Source organism: Narcine bancroftii, chromosome 13 (assembly GCF_036971445.1).
Source record: "Narcine bancroftii isolate sNarBan1 chromosome 13, sNarBan1.hap1, whole genome shotgun sequence".
NCBI lineage: Eukaryota > Metazoa > Chordata > Chondrichthyes > Torpediniformes > Narcinidae > Narcine > Narcine bancroftii.
In genome coordinates, this window is record NC_091481.1 from 64,935,846 (window position 1) to 64,963,756 (window position 27,911).

The following is a 27,911-nucleotide window of genomic DNA, read 5'->3' on the forward strand; positions in this document are numbered from 1 at the left end:
TGGCGTCGGCGGGAGTCGGTAAGGGCGGGTCTGGTATCGACTCCGACTCGAACCCGATATGTAAAAAAAAATAAAAATAAAATTAAGTTGGAGTCCCTGTCACAGACACATCAGGATTCCTCCTTTCGATTAATCAGGTAAAATAGCAGCTGATACTGATTCGACTATAATCGGAAATTAGAATAATCGGACCGATACGAAGCGATTTAGGAGCGAGAGCAAGAGTCAGGCCCAAAATGACCGACTTCTATAAACCAAATGGAAGTTTAATCAATTAGTCGCGATTGTTTTAAGTAAAACAGCATCGTCTGCACTGTTAAAACTCCATTAAAACATCACTTTGGGATTCTGGGGTTTTTTAGGGGCATAAATGGCCCCAGTTTGGGGAATAATCGACTAATCGATTGGTTGGAGGGCCAGAGATTCAGCTACTGAAGTAATGAGGTGAAACATAAACTATGACATTGGAAAATCTTAATTGTGCCCAAATTTGTGTTATCGGGGGTGATTATTTGCAGCGCCAGTGGTTTTATTGAAGGGGGATGTGAGATTCGAACCCGTGATGGGCTGCTGTCTGCGAGGTTTCCTCTTGAAGAAGGGAGTGAGAAGCTGCCTGCACCCTTGGGCCGGTTCCACCTCGTCTGCTGCCGGCCCTCGGGTGCGGCCGACCAGGTGGTCCATCCGGTTTAAGTGGTTGATAACGGAAATGGGAATCGATAGCGTGAAGGTTGAGTGGAGGGCCACACGGTAGTCAGCAACTCTACCGCACTTGGGCTTGGACCTCTGCACCGGTTCCACCCCGCTCGCCGTCGGCCCTCGGGTGAGGCCAACCAGGTGGTCCATCCGGTTTAAGTTGGCCAAAGTGGTTGATAACGGAAATGGGAATCGATAGCGTGAAGGTTGAGTGGAGGGCCACATGGTAGTCAGCAACTCTACCGCACTTGGGCTTGGACCTCTGCACCGGTTCCACCCCGCTTGCCGTCGGCCCTCGGGTGAGGCCAACCAGGTGGTCCATCCGGTTTAAGTTGGCCAAAGTGGTTGATAACGGAAATGGGAATCGATAGCGTGAAGGTTGAGTGGAGGGCCACACGGTAGTCAGCAACTCTACCGCACTTGGGCTTGGACCTCTGCACCGGTTCCACCCCGCTTGCCGTCGGCCCTCGGGTGAGGCCAACCAGGTGGTCCATCCGGTTTAAGTTGGCCAAAGTGGTTGATAACGGAAATGGGAATCGATAGCGTGAAGGTTGAGTGGAGGGCCACACGGTAGTCAGCAACTCTACCGCACTTGGGCTTGGACCTCTGCACCGGTTCCACCCCGCTTGCCGTCGGCCCTCGGGTGAGGCCAACCAGGTGGTCCATCCGGTTTAAGTTGGCCAAAGTGGTTGATAACGGAAATGGGAATCGATAGCGTGAAGGTTGAGTGGAGGGCCACACGGTAGTCAGCAACTCTACCGCACTTGGGCTTGGACCTCTGCACCGGTTCCACCCCGCTTGCCGTCGGCCCTCGGGTGAGGCCAACCAGGTGGTCCATCTGGTTTAAGTTGGCCAAAGTGGTTGATAACGGAAATGGGAATCGATAGCGTGAAGGTTGAGTGGAGGGCCACACGGTAGTCAGCAACTCTACCGCACTTGGGCTTGGACCTCTGCACCGGTTCCACCCCGCTCGCCGTCGGCCCTCGGGTGAGGCCAACCAGGTGGTCCATCCGGTTTAAGTTGGCCAAAGTGGTTGATAACGGAAATGGGAATCGATAGCGTGAAGGTTGAGTGGAGGGCCACACGGTAGTCAGCAACTCTACCGCACTTGGGCTTGGACCTCTGCACCGGTTCCACCCCGCTCGCCGTCGGCCCTTGGGTGAGGCCAACCAGGTGGTCCATCCGGTTTAAGTTGGCCAAAGTGGTTGATAACGGAAATGGGAATCGATAGCGTGAAGGTTGAGTGGAGGGCCACACGGTAGTCAGCAACCAACTGGTTTTTACTAAGTAATTCCACATCTGATACTTGTACTGAAGGCAGTAGGTACAAGTCTAGAGGAGGGATATATAGTATTTGCCTTGGGTTTACCTGCATTGTATTGTGGAAGAAAGTTATTTGGCTTGTTTAATCCATACCACCTCTTGTAAAACAACCTCGTTGTTCTGAAATCAGAATTTATTGTTATGAAATTCGGTGATCATTGTGCAAACATTCATAATGTAACCATCTTACAACATTGCAAAACAAAATAATGGAGCACGAAATGTAAGGCAGTGTCTTTGGTTCATTGATTATTTAGGAATCTGGTGGCAGAGGGGAAGAAGCTGTCCTTGTGCCGCTGAGTGCTCGTCTTTAGGCTCGATGGTAGCAGAGTGAAGAGGGCGTGGCCTGGGTGGCGGGGGTCTTTGAGGATAGAGGCTGCTTTTTTAAGGTACCACATCATGTAGATGTCCTTGATGGAGTGAAGTCTGGTGCCCGTGATGTCGCAGGCCGAGTTAATGTTCCTCCAGAGTTTATTCTCGCCCTGAGAGCTGGCGCCTCCAATACCAGACAGTGATGCAACCAGTCAGAAAGCTCTCCACGGTACACCGCTAGAAGTTTTTGTTGACATACCGAACCTCCTCAGACACCTCACAAACTATAGCTGCTGAGGTTTTCCTTAAGTGCTTATCCAGTTTGCTATTGAAAATAGAGAGGAATTCCAGAAAATGGTGTGTTTTCCTTTCAGTTTAGACATTAAGGGGTGATTTGGTCAAAGTTTTCAAAATTACAGATGGAAGCTATTGGACAGTGTCGGACTAGAAGGCACAGTTAAAAGATCATGTTGAAAGCAAAAAAACATGCAGATGCAAAAATTCTGAAATCTAAAACTTGGAATAGTCAGCGGGTCTGGTAGGGTCTGCAGAGAGAGCAACGGGATCAAAGTTCAGGTCAGCGATCGTTCTCGAGCACAAGAAAAGCGAGAGAGCACATTTTAAGTTGAAAAGTGATAGAGTTGCCTTGTCATCTAAGAATGAAATCCACTTTCAATCCTGATGCAGGGTCTTGACTTGAAGTGTCAAGAATTTCTCCTCCACTGGCCCTCCCCCACCCCCCCCCCCCCCCCATCCCTGCCTGCTGGACTTGCTGAGCTCATTCACCAGTTTGTCCTTTTGATCCCTTTAAACTTACTGGGGTTCAACGTTCTGATTTATTTTCAGAGCACGTGCATTATATCACATACAACCCTTCTTTTTACTGTTGGCGAGGCAGAATTTCTCTGTATCGGTAGTGCAAAATAAAAACTGAACTCCGGGAAACATATATATGTGCAAAAGAGAGAAATGTAAACAAAAAAGGAATTCAAACAAACTGTACAGAACAGAATATTCAATAATAAATAATGTGCAAAGTGAATGAGCCCCTGATTGAGTTTGCCATTGAGGAGTCTGATGGTGGAGGGGTAGCAGCTGTTCCTGAACCTGGTGGTATGAGTCTGTGACGCTGATACCTCTTTTCTGATGGCAGCAGTGTAAACACAGTGTGTGGATCCTTGATGATTGCCAGGAAATTTATTGTGATGCCGTGCAGCGTCTAAAAGAGAGTTTGGGCATGAATTTGGAGAATCGGGCATCAGGTGTACCTGGGTGTCTAGTGATCTAAGTCAAAAGGGTTGGCCTTGGCAGATGATGAGGTGTGGGAGATAAATTGCTCAGGTCTATCACTAGGTTAGGGCTGCATCGCACAGTACTGGGACAACATCAGCGGATCAAGACACTGCAGATGTCACAACAGTAGTTGGCCTCATCAGTAACAATGTTGAGTCACACAACAGGAAAGAGGTAGAAAATCATTGCATAGTGTGGGAGTGACAACCAGAGACTCAGTGTGGATAAGGGGAAAGAGATGATTGTGGACTTCAGAAGGTCCAGGTATGACCACCCTTCACTACACATCAATAATTCTGTAGTCGAGAGAGTGGAGAGCACTATGTTCCTTAACTAAGTGGCCTATTGTGGGCACACATCTCAGTCTTCCTGAAGTGGGCAAGGCTACCGGCCACCACTATGTCAACCTTCCACAGGAAGATTGCTGCAGAGAAATAGATCAGAAGTCAATTCGCATAACCATAAGAGTGCCAGAGGGGATCACTGGGGTCTCCCTCCTCCACATCGACATGATCTACTGAGATCATTCTCCTAGAGAGGACACGAAAGTCATTGAGCACCCCTCCCACAGCATCTTTCAGCTGCTCCCGTCGGGGAAGAGATACAGGAGGATCAGAGCCAGCACCACCAGGCCGAGGAACAGCTTCTTCCCACTGGCAGTGAGAATGCTGAACGACCAAAGGAACTGCTCACACTGACCACCTGAGACTCTCATTTTGTTTTAAAAAAATCCCTATATTTACTTATTTGGATCGATGAATAATTGTCCTGTATGTGTATTATGTCTGGTGGTGTGTCAGTGTGTTTTGCACTGAAGACTGGAGAACAGTTTCATTGGGTTGTACTTATGCAATCAGATGACAATAAACTTGACCTGATTTGTATTGGTCAAATAGTACCAAAGGGCTGAAAAGTATAACAGAGAGCTAATGGTGCATTGTACAAGATAGTGTGCAATAAATAATGCAGCTCAGGCATGTTTATAAAATGCATTATGCAGCAATGATAATGTAAAATATAAAGAATCCAACATGCCTTGCCTTGGCAGTAAGAGTGCATTATCCATCAGCTAGTGAAGGCATTGGTGGTTCATTAGTAAAAACACACAGAAATGCTGGGGGAACTCAGCTGCTCTTGCAGTGTCCACAGGAGATAAAGATGTATTACTAATGTTTCGGGCCTGAGCCCTTTTTCAAGGTACAAGTAAAAAAAAAAGGAAGGCATCTGAATAAAGACAGGAAACTGGAGGGAGGGGGAAGAGGCTCTGTGAAAGGAGATAGAGGAAAAAGAGGGGAGAGAGACAGAGCTGGGGGGGGACGGGGGTAGAAGAAATGAGTGGAGGGGGTGTTCACGGAAAGTGGAGGTCGATGTTGATGCCATGCAGTTGGAGGGTCCCCAGACGAAAGATGAGGTGTTGTTCCTCCAATTTGCTGGTGGTCTCAGTCTGGCAATGCACGAGACCATGGACAGACATTGTCAGCAATGGAAAGGGACTGGGAATTGAAATGGGTGGCCGCTGGGAGATCCTCGCTATTGCAATGGACAGAGCCGAGGTGCTCAACAAAGCCATCTCCAGCCTGCGCTCACTTAGTTGAGCTCACTTAGTTGAGCACCTCAGGCTCCGTCCGTGCAGAGGAGAAGAACGAGATGAATTGTGTGTGAGTGATGGGGAGTAAGGGTTTGCCCACATTCATTGCAGTGTAAGAGCAGCGAATGTCTTGGAGGTCCAAACTGGAACTCTTGATTGATAGTTTAATTTTTTTTGTCCTTCTCAGACAGACATGTCTGCCCTTGGCCTAATCCTTTGCCAGGGTGAGGCTAAACTGAAACTTAAGGAACAACATCATATTCCTTCTTGACAGCCTTAAACCTTGCAACATGAACATGGAACATAGAACATTACAGTACAGGCCCTTCAGCTCTCAATGTTGTGCCAACCTACTGTATATATTCCGTCAAAAAATTTCTAAACTCTTCCCACCTCATAAACCTCTATTTTTCTTTCAACCATGTGCCTGTCTAAGAGTCTCTTAAGTGTCCCTAATGTTTCATCCTCCATCTCCACCCCCAGCAATGCAAGCCAGGCACCCATAACTTTGTGTTTCATAAATAAATAAATAAATAGCCCTTGATGTCTCCCCTAAACTTTCATCCCTTCACTTTGTCCTCTGGTGTTTGCTACGCCCTGGGCAAGTGCTGGTTCTCCACCTTATCCTCTCAGAATCCTGTAGACCTCTATGAAGTCATCTGTCGTCCTTCTTCACTCTAAAGAGAAAAGCCCCTGCTCTGCTAACCTGGCCTCTTAAGACATTTTCCAATCCAGGCAACATCCTGGTAAATCTCCTCTGCACCCCTTCCATTAGCTACCACATCCTTTCTATGATGAAGTGACTAAAACTGAACACATACTCTGTGTGGTCTCACTAGAGATCTGTGGGGAGTTGCAACATGACCTCTTGGCTCTTGAACTCAATCCTCTGACGACTGAATTTCAAATATTGGTACCCCCATCCCCATCCCTAACCGGTTCCACTGTTTCCTTCTCTCCGATTGCAGTTCCCTTCTCTAACCTTCCACCCCCTCCCTCCACCCCACACAGTGTTCTCTTCCTCCACCTTTCTCACCTCTTTCCGTCCAGTCATCTCTCACCTTGGCTCCTCCCCCTTTCTCCAACACCTCTTTTTAATGCTTGCTTGCTCTCCATCCCAATTAAGTTTCAATAATGGGTCCCAACCAGAAATGTTGACTGTCCATTTCTCTCCATGGATGCTGCCTGACCTGGTGAGTCCTTGCAGCTTCTCGTTTGCTCAGAAGGGGGTGTTTTTGACTGGGATGGAAAGGATGAGGTCTGCTCTCAGCTTCTTCTGAGTGGAGTAAGCTGGACTGGTTGCTGGGTAAGTCCCTTCTGTGAGGAAGTTCCTCCCAAAGTTCACAAACCTTACCTCCACAGGGGAGCAGAAGTGACAGAATAAGAAATAGTAGGTGGGAAACATCAGTGTGAAATTGTCAGCCCTGCCATTCACTTAATTGGGGAAGAACCTTGAAACCATCTACAATAAGTGGTGATTGATTACACTGGACAACAAATATTTTCAACAGGATTACTTCCTGAAAAAAATTGGAGGTGTCGATAGAGAACTTCAAGCTGAACACAAAGATCATTTCAGATTTGCTGTATCACTTCTGAATGAGGAATACAAGATTAATTTATTTGCTGATGTTTTATTATATTTGGTGGATCCGGATACTTCTTTACCTGCAATTCAAGAATGTTTAGAAATTTATGGCCAATTATCTGGTTATAAAGTAAATTGGGCTAAAAGTGAAATTTTGCCAATTTGTAAAGATGATTATTCAGTGTATAAAAATATTACAAATTTGAAGTGGACTACACAAATTAAATATTTAGGAATTAATGTTAATACGAAATTTCAAGAATTATATTCAATTAATTATCTTCCTTTAATAAAAAGGATTAAATTAGATTTGATTAGGTGGAGGGATCTACCTTTGGGTTTACTAGGGAGGATTAATACCATAAAAATGAATATTTTTCCTAGAATACAATATCTGTTTCAATCAATTCCTTATTTAAAAAAAAAGTTTTTTTAAGGACTGAAATAAAGCGATTAGAGAATTCTTATGGAAGGGAAAATTTCCGAGAGTAGCAATGAGAAAATTGATGTGGGATTTTCAGTTTGGAGGTTTAAGATTACCGAATTTTCAGCATTATTACGAAGCAGCTCAATTTAAATTTCTTAGTGCATTAATGAATATGGATGACCCACCTAGTTGGGTAAAGATAGAAATGGCGGTTATTTTAGAAAAATTTCCTCATGAGTTTTTATTTCGATGGAATAAAAATGTACTACGAACTTACGATGTGCCAATATTGAAACATTTATTGAATTTATGGACAAGTAAACTTAAAAAATTGGGACTTAAAAATATATATTCTGGAAGATTGCCATTATATAATAATCAACTTGTTCCTTTTACGGTCTCCAATGCCACTTTGAAACAATAGGAAAAGAAGGGAATAAAAAATTTATCTGATTGTTTTTCTGAGGGTTGTTTTTGTTCCTTTGACGAATTACAAAGGAAATATGGTATTAATGGAAATTCTATATTTGTATATTATCAATTAAGATCTTTTGTAAAACAGTTATGTGGTCAACATATGATTTTATTACCTGAATCTAGTTTTGAAGAATATGTACTTTCAATACCAAAAAAGGGATATATATCTGACCATCGCCTTCCCAAGATCGTATTATATGGCGAGCTCTCCACTGGCCACCGTGACAGAGGTGCACCAAAGAAAAGGTACAAGGACTGCCTAAAGAAATCTCTTGGTGCCTGCCACATTGACCACCGCCAGTGGGCTGATAACGCCTCAAACCGTGCATCTTGGCGCCTCACAGTTTGGCGGGCAGCAGCCTCCTTTGAAGAAGACCGCAGAGCCCACCTCACTGACAAAAGGCAAAGGAGGAAAAACCCAACACCCAACCCCAACCAACCAATTTTCCCTTGCAACCGCTGCAATCGTGTCTGCCTGTCCCGCATCGGACTGGTCAGCCACAAACGAGCCTGCAGCTGACGTGGACTTTTTACCCCCTCCATAAATCTTCGTCCGCGAAGCCAAGCCAAAGAAAAGAGATCTGATTTGTATTGTATTTTACAAGAAATTGATAGTAAAAAAGACTGGGATAAAGATAAGTTGAAATGGGAAAAAGATTTAGGATATAAAATTGCCGAAGAAGCTTGGATGGAAATTTGTCAGAATAGTATTCGGAAATTAATTAACGCTAGACTAGCGATGATTAATTATAATTTTATTCATCAGCTATATTTAACGCTGGAGAAATTAAAAAAATTTGGTCTTAGTAAGTTGGATTCTTGTTTTCGATGTGATCAGACGGCCAATACTTTTTTGCATACTGTTTGGCTTTGTGATCGATTGCAACAGTTTTGGAAAGGTATTCAATCTATTTTTAACAGTTTATATAATATCCATCTTGTATTAGATCCCGATAGATATTTATTAGGGAACATGCAATCATTAATTGATTTAGGTTTAGAGGATTATCAGATTTCCTTTATCTATTTAGCTTTAGTCGTGGCTAAGAAATGTATAGCACTTACTTTGAAAGATAAAAATATATTAACTTTAGATAAGTGGTATTTGGAGATGAAATTTTGTTTGACTATGGAAAGGATATCTTTTTCAATTCAAGATAGGATGTCTTTTTATAAGTTAAAGTGGACTCCGTTTGCTAATTATATGCATTTAAGTTTGATTTAAATATATGTTTAAGCGTGATATTTTAGTATTGATAAAATTTTTTTTGTTGTTAGAATTTTTTTTAGGTTAAGTTTTATCTCTTTTTTTGTAAGTGGGTATTTTTTTTCCATATATAATATTGTTAATTTTATTAACTCTTCACTCTTTATTTTGGGGGGGAGGGCTGGACTAATTTTAAGTTAGATTACTAATATTGCGTTACAATTAACGGGGGGGGGGGGTTATTTTGTGTAGTTTTCTGATGTAATATTGTAATCATACCATTTTAATTGTTTCTTTTATTTTTCTTTAAATGTAATTCTCTATTGTATTCATGTTATAAAATTTTAAATAAAGTCTTAAAAAAATAGATTTGCTGTATCACGTAGGAAGTTAGAGAAACAATAAATTACATTGATTGAATTTAGTATATTTAATCACTTAATGATACTGACATATTGAGTTAGTTCCACTGACCTAAAAATGTTTTGCCGCTGATTTTTGTTTGTACTCAGCATCTGATGCCTCTCGTGTCAGTGTCCAACAATAGTCAGCCAGCATTGATGGATTCCAATTGCCCTGTTACCGCTTTTCAATGGTGTAAGCTTTCACTGTGTTCGTCACTGACTGCACCAAGATCAGCAGGGAAGAATTCCAGATGCGAAAGCAGAAAATGACATGGTTTTGTATGCTTGAAGTAGACTTAAAATATGACAGGAAATCTCAAAAAGAGGTTATATCTAAAAAACAATACGTGATAGGAAAAGTTTTGCGATCAGGAACCCAAAATCCATAAAATACATCCTAAAGTATTCAGGAAGAAAAATCTTCATGGTTCAGTGTTATAAATTCCCAAATCTCGTGCACAAATACAGCTCCAGTGCAGGATCTTTGATCTCCTTTGCTGTGGTCCATTGGGATGGATTAGTATGTGGTGAATTCTAACATCAGACTCTGTGCCATCTTGTTGGAAAGAGTATGTAAAACTTTCCCAGAGACCAGATAACGAGAGGTGCAAATTAATCGACAAATGAATTGGAGGCTAGACGAGATTCCATTTTGCACTAGAATTCTCTGCCAGAAAGGGCAGTGAAAGCAGTTCAATAATAACCTTCAAAAGAGGAATGTGAAAATATGGTCAAACTCCTGGTATCTGGCACCTGTAGGGATTGGTAGATGCCAGATAAGTGAATTTTCCAGTTGCTTGAGATTGGCAAACTGACCACTTGGGGCTGCCAGTTTTAAACTTTTATATTTTTTACATATTTATTTTTCACACTTTATTTGCTGGTTGCTTGAGGCTGATGGTTGCTTGAATTCTGGATAACGGGGATTTTGCTGTACTTGAAAGATAGGCTTTGGCAACCCTTTGGGGAACAGTCAGTGGAAGAGGATTAATTAGACAGCTGTTCATTGTAAAATGTACTTTTGAAATAGCATTAAAATTGCTGGGAATACTTAGGAGATCAGGCAGCAGTCACTCGGGCCCTTTGCCCCATCATGTTCTTGCTGATTCTCATCTCATTCACCAGCTCTTGTTCAGCTGCCTTCTCTACCTTGGTAAGCGTGGAGAGCGAATCAGTTAATGTTTCAGGTTGATCATCTTTCATGAGGTATTGCATGCCAAGGAAGGTCCAAAATAAATACTGCAAGGTCAGTGCAAAATAAACCAAAAGGTATGGTTGTTATTTGGAGTTGATGTGAACAAAATAAATTGGCAATTGCATTTAAATCTCTGTCGAGAATGTCAAGCTTACGAGTTCAACTTGTCATATTTTTTCTCTCACATTGATACAAAGGAAGTTGCTCAAATTATGCATTCACTTGAGGGGTTGCCTCAAGAACATAGCATCATAAAGGACCCCCAACACCCTTGCCCCAATTTCTCACCACTACCTTTCGGGCAGAAAGTACAGAAACCTGAAAACCAGCACCTCCAAGTTTCCACCAACTATCAGGGCTCAATCCTCTACTTGACGAATGGCATCCTCCTGATTCAACATCCCTGAAATAATTTGATGTTCAAGATGCAGTAAGTTGATAACGTTATTGTGGACATCATGCTGTTGGGGGCGGGGGGTTTGAGAGGAAGAGGGTGTCATTTGCTGCAGCATCAACACCTAGATCCCCTCCAGAGCTGTCAGAGCCACCTGACTCTATTTTAAGGTAGGGGAGCTTGGGGATGGTGTAAGAGAGCACAATGGAGATCACTCATCCAGGGATCCAATCGTTAGAGTCATTCACCAGATTTCCACCCTTGTTAAGAATCACTTTTACAAGTTGACCTCCACCTAATGGAATAAACGGACTGATTAAACTTTAAATTGATCACAATGTGCCGAAAGTCGATTCAGGCTATTGAAACCTGCGCCATCCCACCACACCCAATGTATCTCCCAACGGTGTACATTTTGGAAGATGGGCGGAAATCAGGGCACCCGAGGAAAATCCACGTAGGTCATGAGGAGAATTTGAAAAGTCCTTACAGACAGTGTCGGATTCAAAATCAAGTTTATCATCATCTCAACCTAACAAAACAGTGTTCTCCGGTCCTTAGGGCAGAAACATGCAAACACATATACAAACTTAACACACATACAGTCAAATGATACATATGCATTATGAATATACATATATAAAAATAAATAAATATTGCTTAATAAATAGTGGAGTCTTGGAGGGTTTGGACGATCAGTTCATTCACTCGTTCAGCATTCTCACTGGCCGTGGAAAGAACCAGATCCTCAGCCTGGTGGTGCTGGCTGTGAAGCATTTGATCTCGGTGACATCCTCAATAAAATTGGTGAGTGTATCCGGTCACTGAGCTCCTTTGTAAGTGGCTGCCTCCCTAAAATAACTCCAGTCCATGGTCTTAAAGCAGTCCTGTTAGTGCTACTGAGGCTGCCTGCGGCCAATTTGAACCTGGTTGCCCTGTAATGGTGCTGGGTGAAATGCCACCCAGTTTAATGTAATTAGTGAAGGCAGGTACAGACACGATGGACTGAAGGGCCTGTTTGTGTGCAGTGTACATGTCTGAATCAAACATGAATGAACATCACACTGGCCATTAAAATGGCTTTTACAATATCCCAAAGATTTCCCAGTCAATTAAATAAGGGTTTTATATTGTAATTAATGGTTATAATCTGCAGACAGAATGTCTGGCATTAATTTTTAGAGGAATAGAGGGATGTAATGTTGAGACTCCATAAAGACCTGGTGAGACCTCACTTGGAATACCGTATACAGTTTTGGGTGCCGTATTTGAGAAAAGACGTGCTGGCATTGGAGAGGCCTCAGAAACTATTTACTAGGATTATACCAGGAATGAAAGGATTGGCATATGAAGAACAATTGATGACTCTTAGACTGCATTCGGTGGAGTAGAGAAGGATGGGGGGGGGAGGGGGGGCGGGGAAACCTCATTCAGGCATTTCGAGGGCTAAAAGTCCTGGACAGAGTAGATGTGGCAAGGATGTATCCTATGGTAGGGGAATTGAGGTCAAGAGGGCACAACTTCAGGATAAAAGGGGGTCAATTTAAAACAGAGATGCGGAAAAATGTCTTTAGTCAGAGGGTTGTGAGCCTGTGGAACTTGTTGCCACAGGCGGGTGTGGAAGCGAGGCAGAGATTGAGGGGTATTTGATTAGTCGGGGCATCAAAGGTTACGGGGAGAAAGCCGGGAAGTGGGGCTGAGTGGGAGGATGGTGGAGTAACTCGATGGGCCAATAGACCTATTCCTATATCTAGTGAGAAGGTTTTCTAAGATGCTAATGGAGTAGTGACCTTATAATCTTTTTTTTTTTATAATCCTGATAGAGGGATCAGTCAGTATGGTTCCTTGGTCTTCCTTAATGTAGTGTTTCAGCCAGCTGGGAAAGGTGGGGTCTCGGTTCAATGTCTCGTGTAGACCAGCATATCCAGCAGTGTGGCACTCTCTCTCTGCTGCACCATAACATCTTCCAAGGTTTGTCCTCAAGCCTTAAATCCATGACCTTGAACTAATTGCTGGCTTTTAGAATGACCTTCTCATTATTTTGGCATAACCTGTGTTTCAGCTGGTGGGATCAAGCCGTGGAGGGAGATGCAGGTCGGAGAGGAGGCCCACAACCAGATTGAGGATGAACTGCTCTGTAAGTGTTTCCAACATCTGCTTTATAAGATTGGGCAAGAACAGGACATGATGGAAAAACTCAGCTGATCAGGCTGCGGAGAGAGAGGAACAGCACTGCAGGTCAAAGCCCTTCCGCAGAACTGGGAAAGGGAGAATAGCGAGTTGGTTGTAAGTTGGGGGAGGGAGATTTTTGGGAAAGGATGCGCTTGGAGTCTTCTTGAGTATCTGTGTAACAGAGGACTCCCTGATCTCCAAGCTGTTGCCAGGGACACTAGGCGCTCCTGGAGGATCATCAACTCGGTGAACTTTGGTCTTCCAGTGTAAGGAGATGTCCTTAAGGAGTGCTGCCAACTGGCACTTTCCAGTGGATGGGAATTTAAAGCTCGGTGCAACCAAACCAAAGGGTTTTTGGGGAAGGATTTCAGTCTAAAGTCTTGTGCTGGCACTGAGGGACTATTTAACAGCCTCCCAAAAACTTGATGGATTTATATTATAAATGGCCACGAGTGGCATTGGTGGTTTGTAAATAGAATGCATCAATGAAAATGTGTTTAATGTAATTCACATTGTACAATATATATGTTAACTGAAATTCTTAGTTGCTGCAGCCCAAATAGGTACCTGTAAAGAAAAACTATAAAAGGTAAAGGTTCCATTGATGTCACACAATACTACATTTTAGAATGTAACATACATGAAATCCTTTCACTTTTGTCCACTGTAAGGCAGGCAGAGAGTCGCCACTTTGTCCAGCGCCCCTCACTGAAACCTACAGCAAATGGTGCTTCTGGGCGGTCTCCCCTCCAAGGACTGACCAGGCCTGAGCCTACTTAGCTTCCGTGATCAGGCAATCTTAAGTGTATTCAGGCTATTAGTATAATGGGCGGTCAGCACAATGCTGTTACAGTGCCAGTGATCCAGCGCTGTCTATAAGAAGTTTGTATGTTCTCCCCGTGTCTGCCTGTTTTTCCTCCCACCCTTCAAAACATACAGGGGTTGAAGGTTCATTGAAGTATTTGGGCGGCATGGGCTCATGGGCCTGTTACTGTACTGTATGTCTAAATTTAAAATTTAAAAATGTAAAACTAACTGAATTAAATTAAAAGAGAAAATAAATATATAAGATAGATAATAAATATTCACAGTTAAGTATTAACTTGATTACATTCTGAATGTAAAGAGATGTGTTTTGCTTTTAATGCATTTCCTGTGTATAAAGTTTTTTATTTATGGAAACAGAACGTGGAAAGTAGATGTTACAGCTTCTGGATGAATACAAACTTGTCTTCTGAGCATTGAAAGCCTTGTTTGTACTTCTTTCAGTTTGTGAAGAATGCCGGCTCTACTTCCGAGATTCCTGCCTGCACCACGGAGCACCGACGTTCATACCGGACAGGATGGTACCAGAGCGCATGCCGTCCCGAGCATTACTCACCCTGCCAGAAGGCCTCACCATCAAAGAGCGGCCTCAGGGTGGCCTCGGAGTTTGGTGCACGCTTTCCGCCATCCCACGGGGATGCATCTTCGGACCGTTCGATGGTGACATCCTGAAGGACAAGAATCACTGCACTGTGTACTCCTGGGCAGTAAGATCACTTTCCTTCCAAACTCTTGGCTAGTGAACCTCAAGCTGACAAGACAAGAATGACGGATAAGGAGGCCATTTGGCCCATTTTGCCTGTGCTGGCTCTTTGAGTGAGCTTTCCCATTAAGCCCATTTCCCTGAACTTTTGTTCGTATCTCCTAAAGATTTCTTTGTCAATCACTTACTCAGATCCTCTCTCAGGTAATCACAATAATACAGTGAAAAAATATCTTCTCTTTTGCCAATCCCTTTGCCAATTAAATTCATTTTTTATTCTCTTGTCCTGTCAGTAGAAACAGTTTTACTCCCTCAAAACCCATCTGAATTCTGATTAGGGATAAACCACTTGTTGACCATTGTAAGGTAAAAACATCATGAGATGGGACTGGAGAAGGAGTCACCCAGTACTAAGGAGTAACAGGATGGTGTGACCTTGTACGCTCAAGATAAGTTTGGCACTAACAAGCTGATGAGCAGCAGACTAACAGTGAAGGGTAGCAACAGCTTATTCATTGGACAGTGTAATGGTATGATAATTTACTAAGTGCGTGTCCTGGGGTATAAAAAAAACACCACTTGCTGATATCGTTAGAATGCGCCTTCTCCAACTAACACTGTTAGTTGTAAGTGTTACAATCCGGTAATAAAGAACCTTGATTTCGACTCAGTCTGGTGTCTGACTCACTCATTCTCGAACAAAGCAGAACAAAGCAAATACGGGTTCTGTTCACGGGGTTTTTTCGGCTGATGGGCGAGGGCTCCCCCCAACCCTCTTTAGCGTATACCCCCCCATCCTTTTCCCCGATCCCATTGCCCGTTTACAAGTTTCCTCCCCGTTTGCCCCCAAGCAAATAACTGGCTATCCCTTCTAAGCATTTGTAATTAGTTAAGATAAAAGTTAACATTTGTGCTACAATCAATTTTATACCTCTGAAGAGAACAATCTCAAACTCTTTAGCCTCTCCTCATTACTCAGACTTTATATCTCCATGATGGATCTGGTAGATCTATATTGTGGCCAATCTGTGGCCTTTAGAACTTTCCTTTTATGTAAGACTCTGCTAGGGTAGAAAATTAAAATCTAATCTGAGCCTGACCTGAATTTGAAGGCGTAATGTGGGGAAATGGGATTTGCGTAGATAGGTGGTGTTCATGTGAACAGAAGGGCTTCACCCTCTCTAACAGACTGGACCAGTGCTGAACATAAAAAAGGCTGAAACTTTTTTTTGGATCTGTTGAGGATGAACATCAAATGCAGAGGGCATGTACACGGAACCAATTATTGTGACCAGGATGCTTGGTGAGTCCACCTGACCTCACCCCAAATGTTGCATTTAGAATACATACCCCTCAAAGATCTGAACTGAACTTGCTTACTTAGGTCTCATTAGGTTTGGGTCACATGGCTGCGCTCAATTCCCAGGCCTCAACCTGATATTTTCTTTTCTTGCAGTTACGAGAAAACAGCTCCTATTATTACGTGGATGCTTCTGATGTGTCAAAGGCCAACTGGATGAGGTATGACGAAGGAGGTGGATTGACCACGCTTGATTAGTCCAGATTGAATCTATCTGTCTAAATTCAATAATATGTTAGAGTTCTGAACAACCATCTGACAATTTGTATGTATCACATTGTACAGTCCTTCTGGGTGAAGTAACACTTCACTTGTGAATCTGCAGTAGTCATTTAGAATCATAGAACTCTACAGCACAGAAACAGCCCCTTACGGCCCTTCTTATCTGTGCTGAACCATTTTTTTTTGTTGCCTAATCCCCAGTCCATAGCCCTCCATACCCCAGCCACCCATGTACCTCTCTAAATTCTTCTTAAATATTAAAATTAAGCCTGCATTCATCACCTCAACTGGTAGCTCGTTCCATACTTCCACCACTCTCTGTTTGTAGAAGTTCCCCCTAAACTTTTCCCCTTTCACTCTTAACCCATGTCCTCTGGTTTGTATCTCACCTACCCTCAGGGGGAAAGCCTTTTCTACATTTAGTCTGTGAATCCCCCTCATAATTTTAAATACCTTTATGAAATCTCCCCTCATTCTTCTATGCTTCAGGAAATAAAGTTCTAACCTGTTTAACCTTTCCCTGTATCTCAGTTCCGGAAGTCTGGGCAACATTCTAGTAAATCTTCTATGTACTCTTTCCATCTTATTGATATCTTTCCTGTAGTTCGGTGACTAAAACAGCACACAGTACTCCAAATGTGGCCTCACCAATGTCTTGTACAACTTTGCATAATATACCAGCTCGTATACTCAGTACTTTGATTTATGAAGGCCAATATGCCAAAGGCCGTCTTTACAACCCTATTCACCTGTGACGCCACTTTCAAAGAATTATATATATTCTCACACTTTTTTTACCGCGCTCCTCAGTGCCTTACCTTTCACCACATCTGTTTATTGCATCAGTGCTCTCGTTGTGGTCTCTTCTACATTGGAGAGACTGGATGCAAATGGGGAGATCAATTTATTGAGCACCCAGGCTCTGTCCGTCTCAAAAACGTGAATCTCCCAATGTCCATCCATTTCAATTCCCTGTTCCATTCCCTTGCTAACATGGTCTGTCCATGGTCTCGTGCGATGCCAGACTATCACCCGCAAACTGGAGGAACAACACCTTATCTTTTCCCACTGTCTCCTTTCACAGAGCCAAAATCAATTCTCACCTCTCCTCTTATCATATCCAATTAATACCTATTACTGGACTCTTCCCCCTCCCATTCTTCAGTCTTTATTCTGACGCTTTCCTGTTATCTGCTTGTACCTTGAAGAAGGGATCAGGCCTAAAACGTCGGTTATATTATCTTTACCTCCCTTGGATGCTTTTCTACAGATCAAGTACCAAGGCTTCCTTTGCGTGAATTGTCCCTTTTTCATCAATCCCACAGCATTTCATTTTGAGTTCTGAACTGAGGCCATTAATTTACGTCAAATCACTGATTATTTCTTTCAAGCTAGGAACTTTGGAGCTTCTGTAATATTTGGATTCACACAGAGATTGCTAGAACATTTTCCCCAGTGGAAGTTAAAACACACCATGCTGGAGAAACAGCAAGTCAAGTAGCGTAATTTAAAGATAAAGATACATACCAACATTTTGGGGCTTTCAAAGTATAGACAGGCCCCCCCCCCACCCCCTGAACAAAATGGTGGGGGGAGGAGCACAGTCCCACAGGTGGGAAGTAATAGATGGATAAGGAGGGAGCGTACACAGGCAAACAGGGGAAAGGAGGAAGGCACTGTGACTGGAAAGGGAAGGAGGTGGAGAGAAGAAAACAAATAAATGGGGAGAACCCAGATGGAAAATTAGACATTGGTCCTCCAGTTTATGGGTGGAGTTAGTTTGACAGTCCACGAGGCCATGGACAGACATGTCAGCGCAGGAGTGGGGCTCAGATTTGAAGTGATTGGCCTGGGGTGATCCCCATCACTGATGCAATGAAGCGATCTCCCAGTCTGTTTGTTCGGTCAATCACGGTGTCTTCAGACTTTTGTGTTTTACTCCCCCAACGAAGGGAAGTCAGGTTTGCAAACTTGACAGTGTCCTTGACCAACACCCAGAGAACTCACCTGTTGGAATCCCACCTTGATAACGCTTTGAAACTGAACCTGTTGATTTGTAGCTGGAGGTACAACTATTCCAGTGCTCTCCTCGACCAGTTCTCTTCCCACATCCATTTGCAAACATGTTCATGTACCTGTAGATTCATTTTGAACCCTTTCATCTAAAGGGCCACATCAAACTTCCTTTTCATGATATCTAATGAATTAGCCTCAACATCTTTCTCTGGCAGGGAATTCCAACTCTCTGAGTGAAGATGTTTCTCCTCATCTCAGTCCTAAATGGCTTACTATAGAGCTGAGACTGTGACCTCTTGTTCTTGACTTGCACAACATCTAGGTTTCCAAAACATCCCTCCCTCTTAAACTGTCTAGTCCTGTCAGAATTTTATGTGCCTTAATGAGATCCCCTCTCCTTCTTCTATATTCCAATGAGTATAACCTTAGTTTATCCAGCCCTTCTTCTTCATCTCCCAAGTGCTGCTATCCCAGGGATCAGTCTGATGAACCTTAAGAGCAAGAATATCCTTCCCCTGATCGGAGACCAAAACTGGACACAATGCTCAAGGTGTGGCCTCACCAAGGTGCTATAGAACTGCATTCCGATCTCCCTCTCCCATTAAAGGCCAACACGCCATTTGCTTTCTTCACTGCCTACACTACCTGCATTCCAACCTTCAATGCTTAATCTGTCCCATTGACTCTATATTGGATCTAAGATTAATTCCATAAGATCCATTATATCTGTAACATCTGCAAATAACACGAAGGTTGGAGGTGTTGTGACTGTGTAGAAGGTTGTTGTGACAGTGTAGAATGTTGTAGCGCACAATATTATATAGACAGGATGTGCAGTTGGGAGGAAAAATGGCAAATGGAGTTCAGTTTGGATCTGAAGAGGTGATGCATTTTGGAGAGTCAAACTTGAAGGCTGTGCACAGAGTTAATGGTAGGATACTGAACAGTGTGGCGGAACAGAGGGACCTTGGGGGTCCAAATCCATAAATCTCATAAGCTTGCCGAGCAGGTTGATAGGGTGGTTAAGATGGCTTATGGTATGCTGGTCATCAGGGATTGAGTTCAAGAATCGAGAGGCGTTTCAACTCCATAAAACTCTGATGGGACCACACTTGGAATATTGTTTTCCGTTCTGATTGCCTCATAACAGGAAGGATCTGGAAGCTATGTCAAGGATGCAGAGGAGATTTTCCAAGATGTTGCCTGGATTGATGAATGTGTCTTGTAAGACAAAGTTAGCAGAGCTGGGGGTTTTCCCTTTGGAGACGAGAAGGATGAGAGGTGACTTAATAGAGGTCTACAAGATTATGAGAGGCATAGAAAAGGTGGACGGCCAGCATCTTTTTCCCGGGGCAAGAGTAGCAAATACCAGAGGACATCTGTACAAAGTGAGGGGAAGAAAGTTTAGGGTAAAGTTTTTTTTTACACAGAGCGTTGTGGGGGCCTGGAATGCCTTGCCAGGGGCAATGGTGGAACATTACGGGCGCAAGAGACTCTTAGACAGGCACATGGATGAGAAAAAAATATATACACTGTTATGAGGTTGGGAAGGTTTAGTGGGTAGGTTTATATAGGTCAGTGAGTAGGTTTATATAGGGCTGTAATGTTCTTTGTAACCAATTCTTTCTCATACGTCCATTACCTTCCCCTCCCCCCCAACCTTCAATTTGTTTGCCACCCTACTATGACTGGGGGTACACTGCAGTGGTTAATTAACTGGTAGGTCTTTGGGATGTGAGAGGAAACTGGAGTGCCTGGAGGTAATCCACACACACTCACAAGGAGAAAATGAAAAATCTATGCAGATAACACCGGATGTCAGAATCAAACCCGGGTCCCAGGAGCTGTGAAGAAGCTGCATTGCCTGCAGTTCCACAGACATTGTTCAGGATACACGAATTAAGCTTTGTGACAAATAATTTCATTCACGAATGAAACTGACTGCACTGATATTTCACTGTTCTTTCTGGTTCACTGAATTATAATTTAATTTGATCATCTACTTTTGACAAGCCGATTATTTTGGAGTGAGAGATGACTGGCCCGATATTTTAATGCCTTTGATTTTTGCATTAAAATTTGCAGTGCTGAAGTTAGGTTTGCAGTGTTGACTTGAATTTAGACATTTCAAGTAGAATATTATCCAAAGGTTCATCATAGATCTGTAATTAATATTCTATCCATGTCATTAATCAGTTACTGTCCATAACCCCTTGTTCCCTATTACCATTACTTTTTGCCTCATTTGTGACAATTTTTCCACTTATTACTTCCCATGCCCACATAGATAAGTTGTCAAATCAGCCAAGAGGTCACTGCAGCTGAGAAGTTGCATCAACGCTCCTCTACTCTACTCTTTATAATTAGCTCGCTGACACTAAATATCAATATAAACACGTCACACTGTCACTGTACCTCGGCAGTACTGCATTCAGGTTTGTTGGGTTGGCATGAATTTAGATATAAAATGTAGAATATTATCCAAAGGTGCACCTCACCTGAGGTGTTGCTGCGAGCCTCAGCTGGTCTGCAGAGAAACCCCAACCCACAAACTACTGGTGGGTCAGGCAGCATCTGTGGAGGAGACGGGCGGTCGGTGCTTTGCGACGAGCAGTCCAGATGAAAGGTCGCCAGCTGAAACGTCAGCTGCTCATTTCCCTCCACAGATGCTGCCCGACCTCCTGCGTTCCTCCAGCAGTTGTTTTTTTTTGCTTCAGATTTCAGCATCTGGCGCCCATTGGAATGCGAAAGAGGTTTCTGAGTTTGCTAGATATTTCAATAATAATAGAATTATTTATGGCCCCGTGGACAGAGATACAGTGCAAAGTTTAATTTTGTTTTCCATACAGGCAGCTCCAGTGCCTCGTTGCATAAATATCGACCAAATCACACTGGTAACTTCAAGTAAAGCTGACTTTATGACAAAAATGGGTTGACTTATAATTATTTTGCCCACTGGCACTGGGCTTTGTAGATCTTGGATTGATGGTGTAAGAAAGGTAACTTTTAAGTTATCGGCACGGTGGGTGGCATGGTTAGTGTGGTGGTTAGTGCAATGCTGGTACAGTGCTAGCGACTGGTGTTCAAACCCGGCACTGTCTGTATGCTTCCCCCCGTGTCTGTGTGGGTTTCCTCTGGGTGTTCCGGTTTCCTCCCACCATTCAAAGTGTACCATGGTTGTTGGCCAATTTGGTGTAATTGGGTGGCATGGCTTGTGGACTGGAAAGGCCTGTTACTGGGATGTATGTACAGTGCCCTCCATAATGTTTAGGACAAAGACAGTTATTTCTTTTATTTGCCCCTGTGCTTTTACAGTTTCGTGCTCTTTAATCACACATGAATTGTTTGATTACAAATTTAAAACTGGAGCACAGGGGCAAATAGTGTCTGTCCTAAATATTATGGAGGGCATTTTATGCCTAACTTTTAAAATTTAATGAAGGTAAAATGAAGAAGGGTTCAGGCCTGAAACATCAGTTATATATCTTTACCTCCTATGGATGCTGCGAGACTGGCTGAGATCCTCCAACATTTCTGTGTGTTTATTTTTAAAAAAATCCAAAACCTGCTTGTTTTAACCATTTTGCTGTGGGTTTGTCTCTTAGTTGAGCCGAGGAACACACACTGATTTGCCTTCAAGGTCCTGTTTCTCCCCCACAGGTATGTGGCTTGTGCTTAGTTGAGCTGAGGAACACACACTGATTTGCTCTGTTTCTCCCCCACAGGTATGTGGCTTGTGCTTCAAGTGAAGAGGAACACAATCTCACGGTCTTCCAGTACCGCAGTAAAATCTACTACCGGGCTTGTCAGACGGTGGCAGCTGGAGCAGAGCTCCTTGTGTGGATCGGAGAGGAGTATGCCCAGACCCTGGGGCTGAAATTGGGTAGGGATTGACAGGGGAGACTACAGTGGGGGAAATACCTGAGGCAAGGGGCGAGGTGGGGGGGGGGGGGGGGGGGAGGGGTTGTACTCCTGGACGAGTAACAGATTTTTTCCATTTATTTTGTGTGGATTGTAGAAACCTCCATCGACTAGTGCCAGATTAGGGCAGCTTGCACCTCCCATAGAGTTGGTGGATATTCTGTGCACTCCTCCATTGTCTATGCAGTCACACACATGAAGTGGGTTTGGCTGCATCCCAACCTGTTTAATCCCAGCCTCTTTGTGAAGGCACCAAGTAGAAGGGGCCTCTGACTGGGCTGATCACAAGTGGCATCCTTTCCTGCAGCGGAGACACTCGCGCTGCCTCATGAGTGATTTCGTGTGGTTTTGTATCACTCCAGAGATTTGAGCTCACTAACCTTGCTTGACAGCCCAGTCCAATGCTGAGGGAACGTTGCTCGGTTAGAGGTGCAGTCTCTCAGAACCAGTCAAGCCCCATCTGCTAGACATAGCTGGTCTCCGGAGACATACGGGAAGAAGAGCAGGGGAATTTCCTTGCTTCCCAGGTCAGTATCCTTCCACCAACATCAGAATACCAGATTACATTTTGTCATTATCACCTCACTGTCTGTGGGAGCACGCTGTGCATAATGGACCAGCTGTGTTTTCTTTACTCTAGCACTATTTAAAGAAAATTGGCTGTAATTTGTGACGTTCTGAAAGGTGTCATCTAAACTGCAAACCGTTCTTCCTTGCTTCGCCTTGCTGCTTTTTCCTTTCTTTCAAGAGGTGCCCTTATTTTATGATCAGAGGGAGAAGGCAAAGAATTCCCGGGGGCCTTGGAGCGTGAGCTGCTGGAACTGAGTTTCTGCGAATCACCTCCAGTCCTTATTAAAATCCGCTGGACGTTGTAGCTCCTAACACACCCCCACACTTTCCTATAATGTCCCTGATCCATATGGCGACATAATGGTAAAATTATTGCATTAGCATTTCCTGCCACTTGGGTGACAGATTCAGAGACACTCTTGAAACACACCCTGGCAGATGGGGAAAATAAATTAACAAATAAACAAGCTTAAAAGAGTAACATGAATAAGAGGAGTCATGAGTCTATTGGACAATTGCATAAATCCAACCAGCTCACTAATGTCCAAAGGTATTCTGGTCTATGTGCATCTCCAGCCCCACCACATTGCGGTTGAATCTGAACTGTTGCTCAAGGTGGGTTAGGGATGGGCATTAAATATTGACATATATCTTCTAAATCTTACAAATTAATGAGATTACATTGGACAATTTTTTTCAAAAGGTTTGCTTCCTGAAATAAAATTGGGGATTATGGAAAGCAGCTTCAAGCTAAACAGAAAGATGATTCCAGATTTGCTGTATCATGTAGGAAGTTGGAGAAACATTTAATTAACTTGATCATGGATAATTAATTCCAAAGATGTACGGGGTTATTCGGTTAATTGCTCATGTGGGTGTATTTGGGTGGCGCCGGCTTGTGGGCTGGAAGGGCCTGTTACTGTGCTGTATCTCTCCCTGACAACGTTGCCAACTTTGAGGCCCACCTGTGTTCGTGCCCTTTTCATGGCTGACTTAAGATGTCCAAAGTGGACAAAACTACACTGGACAACAATTTTTTTCAAAGGTTTGCTTTCTGGAAAAAAAAATTATGATAGACAACTTCAATCTGAACCCAAAGATACTTCCAGCTTTGGAAGTTGGAGAAACATTTAAATTAACTTTTATTGAATTGCATGTTTAATCACATTATGAAGCTGACACATTGCGCTAGTTCAACTGACCTCAAAATGTTTTGCCACTGATTATTTTGTTTGGACTCAGCATCTGATGCCTCTCGTGTCAATGTCCAACAATAATCGGCCAGCACTGATGGATTCTAGTTGCCCTGATAGCTCTTTTCTATGATTGCAATGTCCTGGTGAAACCTTTCACCATGTTGGTCACTGACAGCTCCGAGATCAGCGGGGAACAGGTCCAAGTGCGAATGCAGAAAATGAATTTTCAACGACACACGTTGCACTTCGTGGTTTTGTCGGCTTGAAGTAGATTTAAAATAGCAGTTATTCACAAAAATAGGTTATATCTAAAAAAATGTACATGATAAGAAAATTCTAAGGCAATTTTTCTGATCAGCAGCCTAAAATCCATAAAATACACCCAAAAGTGTCCAGGAAGCAAAATCTTTATTGTCCACTGTTACTGGATCAGTGACCTGGTGGTTGGGGAAACCTGATACTGTTTCTCTTTTTATTAGGTGAACATTTTAAGTACGAGTTTGGAGAAAAAGAACTGCTGATGAAGTTATTTCAGGATTTGCAAACCAAGGTTCCCAAAGAGATCTCCCAGTGTAGGGATCTGGTGGCTTCCATCATCCAAGCCCAGAAGACCAGTCTCCAAGCCAATGGCACCTTGCTGGAGGGCACACAGAACCTAGTGAGCCTGGGGCGAGCACAGAGCCGCTATTGGACTTTCTTCGGTTTCCAGGGGGACTCCTTGGGCCGCATCCTGGACAAGACCAAGATCATCTGCAAGCTCTGTGGGGTCCGCTTGTCCTACAGCGGCAACACGACCAACCTGAGGCAGCACCTGATCTACAAGCACAGGCAGGAGTACAATCAGCTGGTGGGAAGCACTTCCACACTGCAGAAGGGGGCAGAACTGTACCCTCCGGAATTCACAACCAGAAGCACAGCAGTGGCCCCCATCGGCAGAACCACCAGGGCGATCTTGGAGTTCCTCGTGACCGACCTGATGCCCCTGAAGACCATCGAAGGTGAGGGCTTTGTCCATATGATGAGTGTATTGGAGCCTACCTATAAGATCCCCACCGTGGATTTCTTTGCTCAGGCTTTGCTTCGGGACATATATGGCCAGGCCAAGCAGAGGGTGATGGACTCCATGAAAGCGCTGCAGCACTGCGCGGTCAGCATTGACCTCTGGAAGCATCATCACAGCGGCTCCTACATCACAGTGATCGCCCACCATGTTGACTGCACCTTTGACTGCAGGAGCTGGGTGCTGTCCTCTCGGCCTGTTGTGGAGGAGGCCACGGCCGAGAACCTCAGGGCCGCTCTGTTGGACATCGCCAATGAGTGGGGCATCAGAGAGCGCACCTGCTACTCTGTTGCAGCCAGCCACCTGGAGGTGAAGGTGGCTGCCTCCACTTTGGGATGGAAGCACCTGCCCTGCATCGGGTATGCGCTGCAGAACTGCGTGGACTCCGCCCTGCAGCAGCCTGCCATTCTTCGCATGCTCGCCCGTTGCAAGAGGCTGACAGAGAGCATCTTGTCGTCCCCGGCGCTGAGCCACCAGCTGGGATCCGGCAAACTCAAGCTGACAGCGTTCTCCAGTGGAAGCACACAGTGGTATGGCATGTACGGTGCGTTGCAGAGCCTGCAGGATCACCGCCAATTCTTGGATGGCCTCTGCAGCAGCCCCCAGGGCAAGGGCTTGGCTCTGAGCCCAGACGACTGGCAGGTGGTCCATGAGATTGTGGGCATCCTGAAGCCCCTGGCCATTGCCACATCCACCTTCATCAAGGAGCGTTTCTCCAGCCTGTCGCTGGTGAAGCCCATCCTCACCAGCCTGATCTACAAGCACCTGGCCTCCAGCGAGAACGACTCTGAGCTGGCCCACGACATGAAGCATGCCATCTGCATGGACCTCAGCCAGTGGTACGCTGACCAGGAAGTCAACCAGGTTCTCAACTTGGCTTGTGCGCTGGACCCGCGTTTCCGAGGTTTGGACTTCCTGGGCCAGACAGAGAGGGTTGAGACGCTTCACGCCCTGAGGCTTGAGGCGGCTCAGCTGGTCCCGCACCTGCCGCAGCCGAGTGCCCGCACTGGGGCTGAGACCTCCAGCTCTGGGCCCGACCTGGCCAAGAAACCACGGGCCGACACGGGCATTGAGTTCCTCCTGGGGGACCTGTGCAATGTGAGGAGCACCTCCATCAACTCGGTCAATCAGCAGGCCGAGCAGGAGATCAGCAGCTTCCAGACCAGTGAGGCGTCTTCCCTCTGCCAGGACCCCCTGCTGTGGTGGAAGACTCACCACACCCAGTACCCACTCCTCGCTAGCGCTGCTCAGAAGCTGCTGGCAGTGCCAGCTACTGTGGTGCCGAGCAGCTGGATCTTTACCAAGGTGGGCCACAGCATCTACAGCAAGCGCTCCACCCTTGCCCCAGAAGACGTCGACATGCTGGTCTTCCTGCACGGAAATCACAAGCCAGCCTAATCTGGACAGAGAGAGAGAGAGAGAGAGAGAGGGTCGGAGGGAGATGACCCAGGCAGGTGGAGAAACCTCTGCTGGTTAAGGACAGAGGGAGGCAACCCAGGCTCCTCTGCTGGTTGGGGAATAGACAAAGACCACCCATGCTTGCCAGTTTTGAGGCCCCAGAAGGCACAGACCCAGATCTTCAACCAGTTTTGAGCTCTGATGCGAGGCCCTGGGTTTGTCCCAGTCATTCAGTCAGACAGTCAGCATGCATTGGGTCGCCCAAGTGCCGCATGACCAGGTTATCCTGCATCTGCAAACAGTCCAATCCATGAAGAGATCCAAAGTGGAAACAGACCCTTCAGCTCAACTGGGTCGATGCCAACCATCAACCAACAATGATCCTAATTCAACATCAGTTTACAATCCCTAGTCCTTAGGAAATCTGGGTTTCACCTGTTAAATCCATGCTGTGTTTCCTAATACATTTCTGACACAAAGGCTGCAAAAGGACTAGCTGCCCTTCATTTCCTAATCCAATACAACAATGGTGGCTGTTCTGCGTTATCTAATCCAATACAACAATGGTGGCTATTCTGCATTTTCTAATCCAATACAACAATGCGGGCTGTCCTGGGTTTTCTAATCCAAGACAACAATGGTGGCTGTCCTGCGTTTTCTAATCCAATACAACAATGCTGGCTGTCCTGTGTTTTATAATCCAATACAACAATGCTGGCTGTCCTGCGTTTTCTAATCCAATACAACAATGCTGGCTGTCCTGCGTTTTCTAATCCAATACAACAATGGTGGCTGTCCTCCATTTTCTAATCCAAGACAACAATGCTGGCTGTCCTGTGTTTTCTAATCCAATACAACAATGCTGGCTGTCCTGCGTTTTCTAATCCAATACAACAATGCTGGCTGTCCTGCGTTTTCTAATCCAAGACAACAATGCTGGCTGTCCTGTGTTTTATAATCCAATACTATGCTTACTGTTCTGCACTTACTTATCCAGTACAACAATGCTGGCTGTCCTACGTTTCCTAATCCGGTACATCAGTGTTGACTGTCATGCGTTTCCTAATCCAAGACAACAGCACTGGCTGTCACGCATTTCCTAATCAAATGCAATGGTGACTGTCCTAATCCAGTACTGCAACGCTGGTTGTCTTGCATTTCCAAATCCAGTACAGGATTGAATTTCTTAATCTTATCCAGGTGAAGCTTCTGTGCTTGGATACCATGGTGGGGCTGTTGGCATCCTTTCCTGACTTGTCGACGTGGAAGAGAATCACTGGTGAAACGGTTTAATTTTGGAGCTGTAATCACCGCAATTCAGTGCCAGGATGCTGCTGTGGGTCTGTTAACCGAAATGTGTGTCCCTTGCCTCATGTACAGAACCTGGAATTTAATTTATTCTATTAATTTATTTGAATTGCCGATTAAATGTACTTATAGAAAATTGAACTCGAAAACAGGCTGGCAAGTGATTAGTGCAGGAGTGTGTACAGTTTTTAACAATGTGACCTCTGTAAGATTGAGAACCCAGGGCTGTCAGAAATAAAAATGCAAAGGTATAATCAAA

The 27,911-nt window shown here is 44.4% G+C and overlaps 1 protein-coding gene across 1 annotated transcript; it reads left to right on the plus strand.

Moving 5' to 3' along the window:
• LOC138747977 (E3 SUMO-protein ligase ZBED1-like) lies at nt 1-27,911 on the plus strand. The gene is made up of 6 exons (XM_069907638.1): nt 1-137; nt 12,964-13,038; nt 14,343-14,605; nt 16,058-16,122; nt 21,925-22,082; nt 24,366-27,911. Exons 2-6 carry the CDS (start codon nt 12,990-12,992, stop codon nt 26,342-26,344), a joined length of 2,514 nt encoding a protein of 837 aa, XP_069763739.1. The 5' UTR covers nt 1-137; nt 12,964-12,989; the 3' UTR covers nt 26,345-27,911.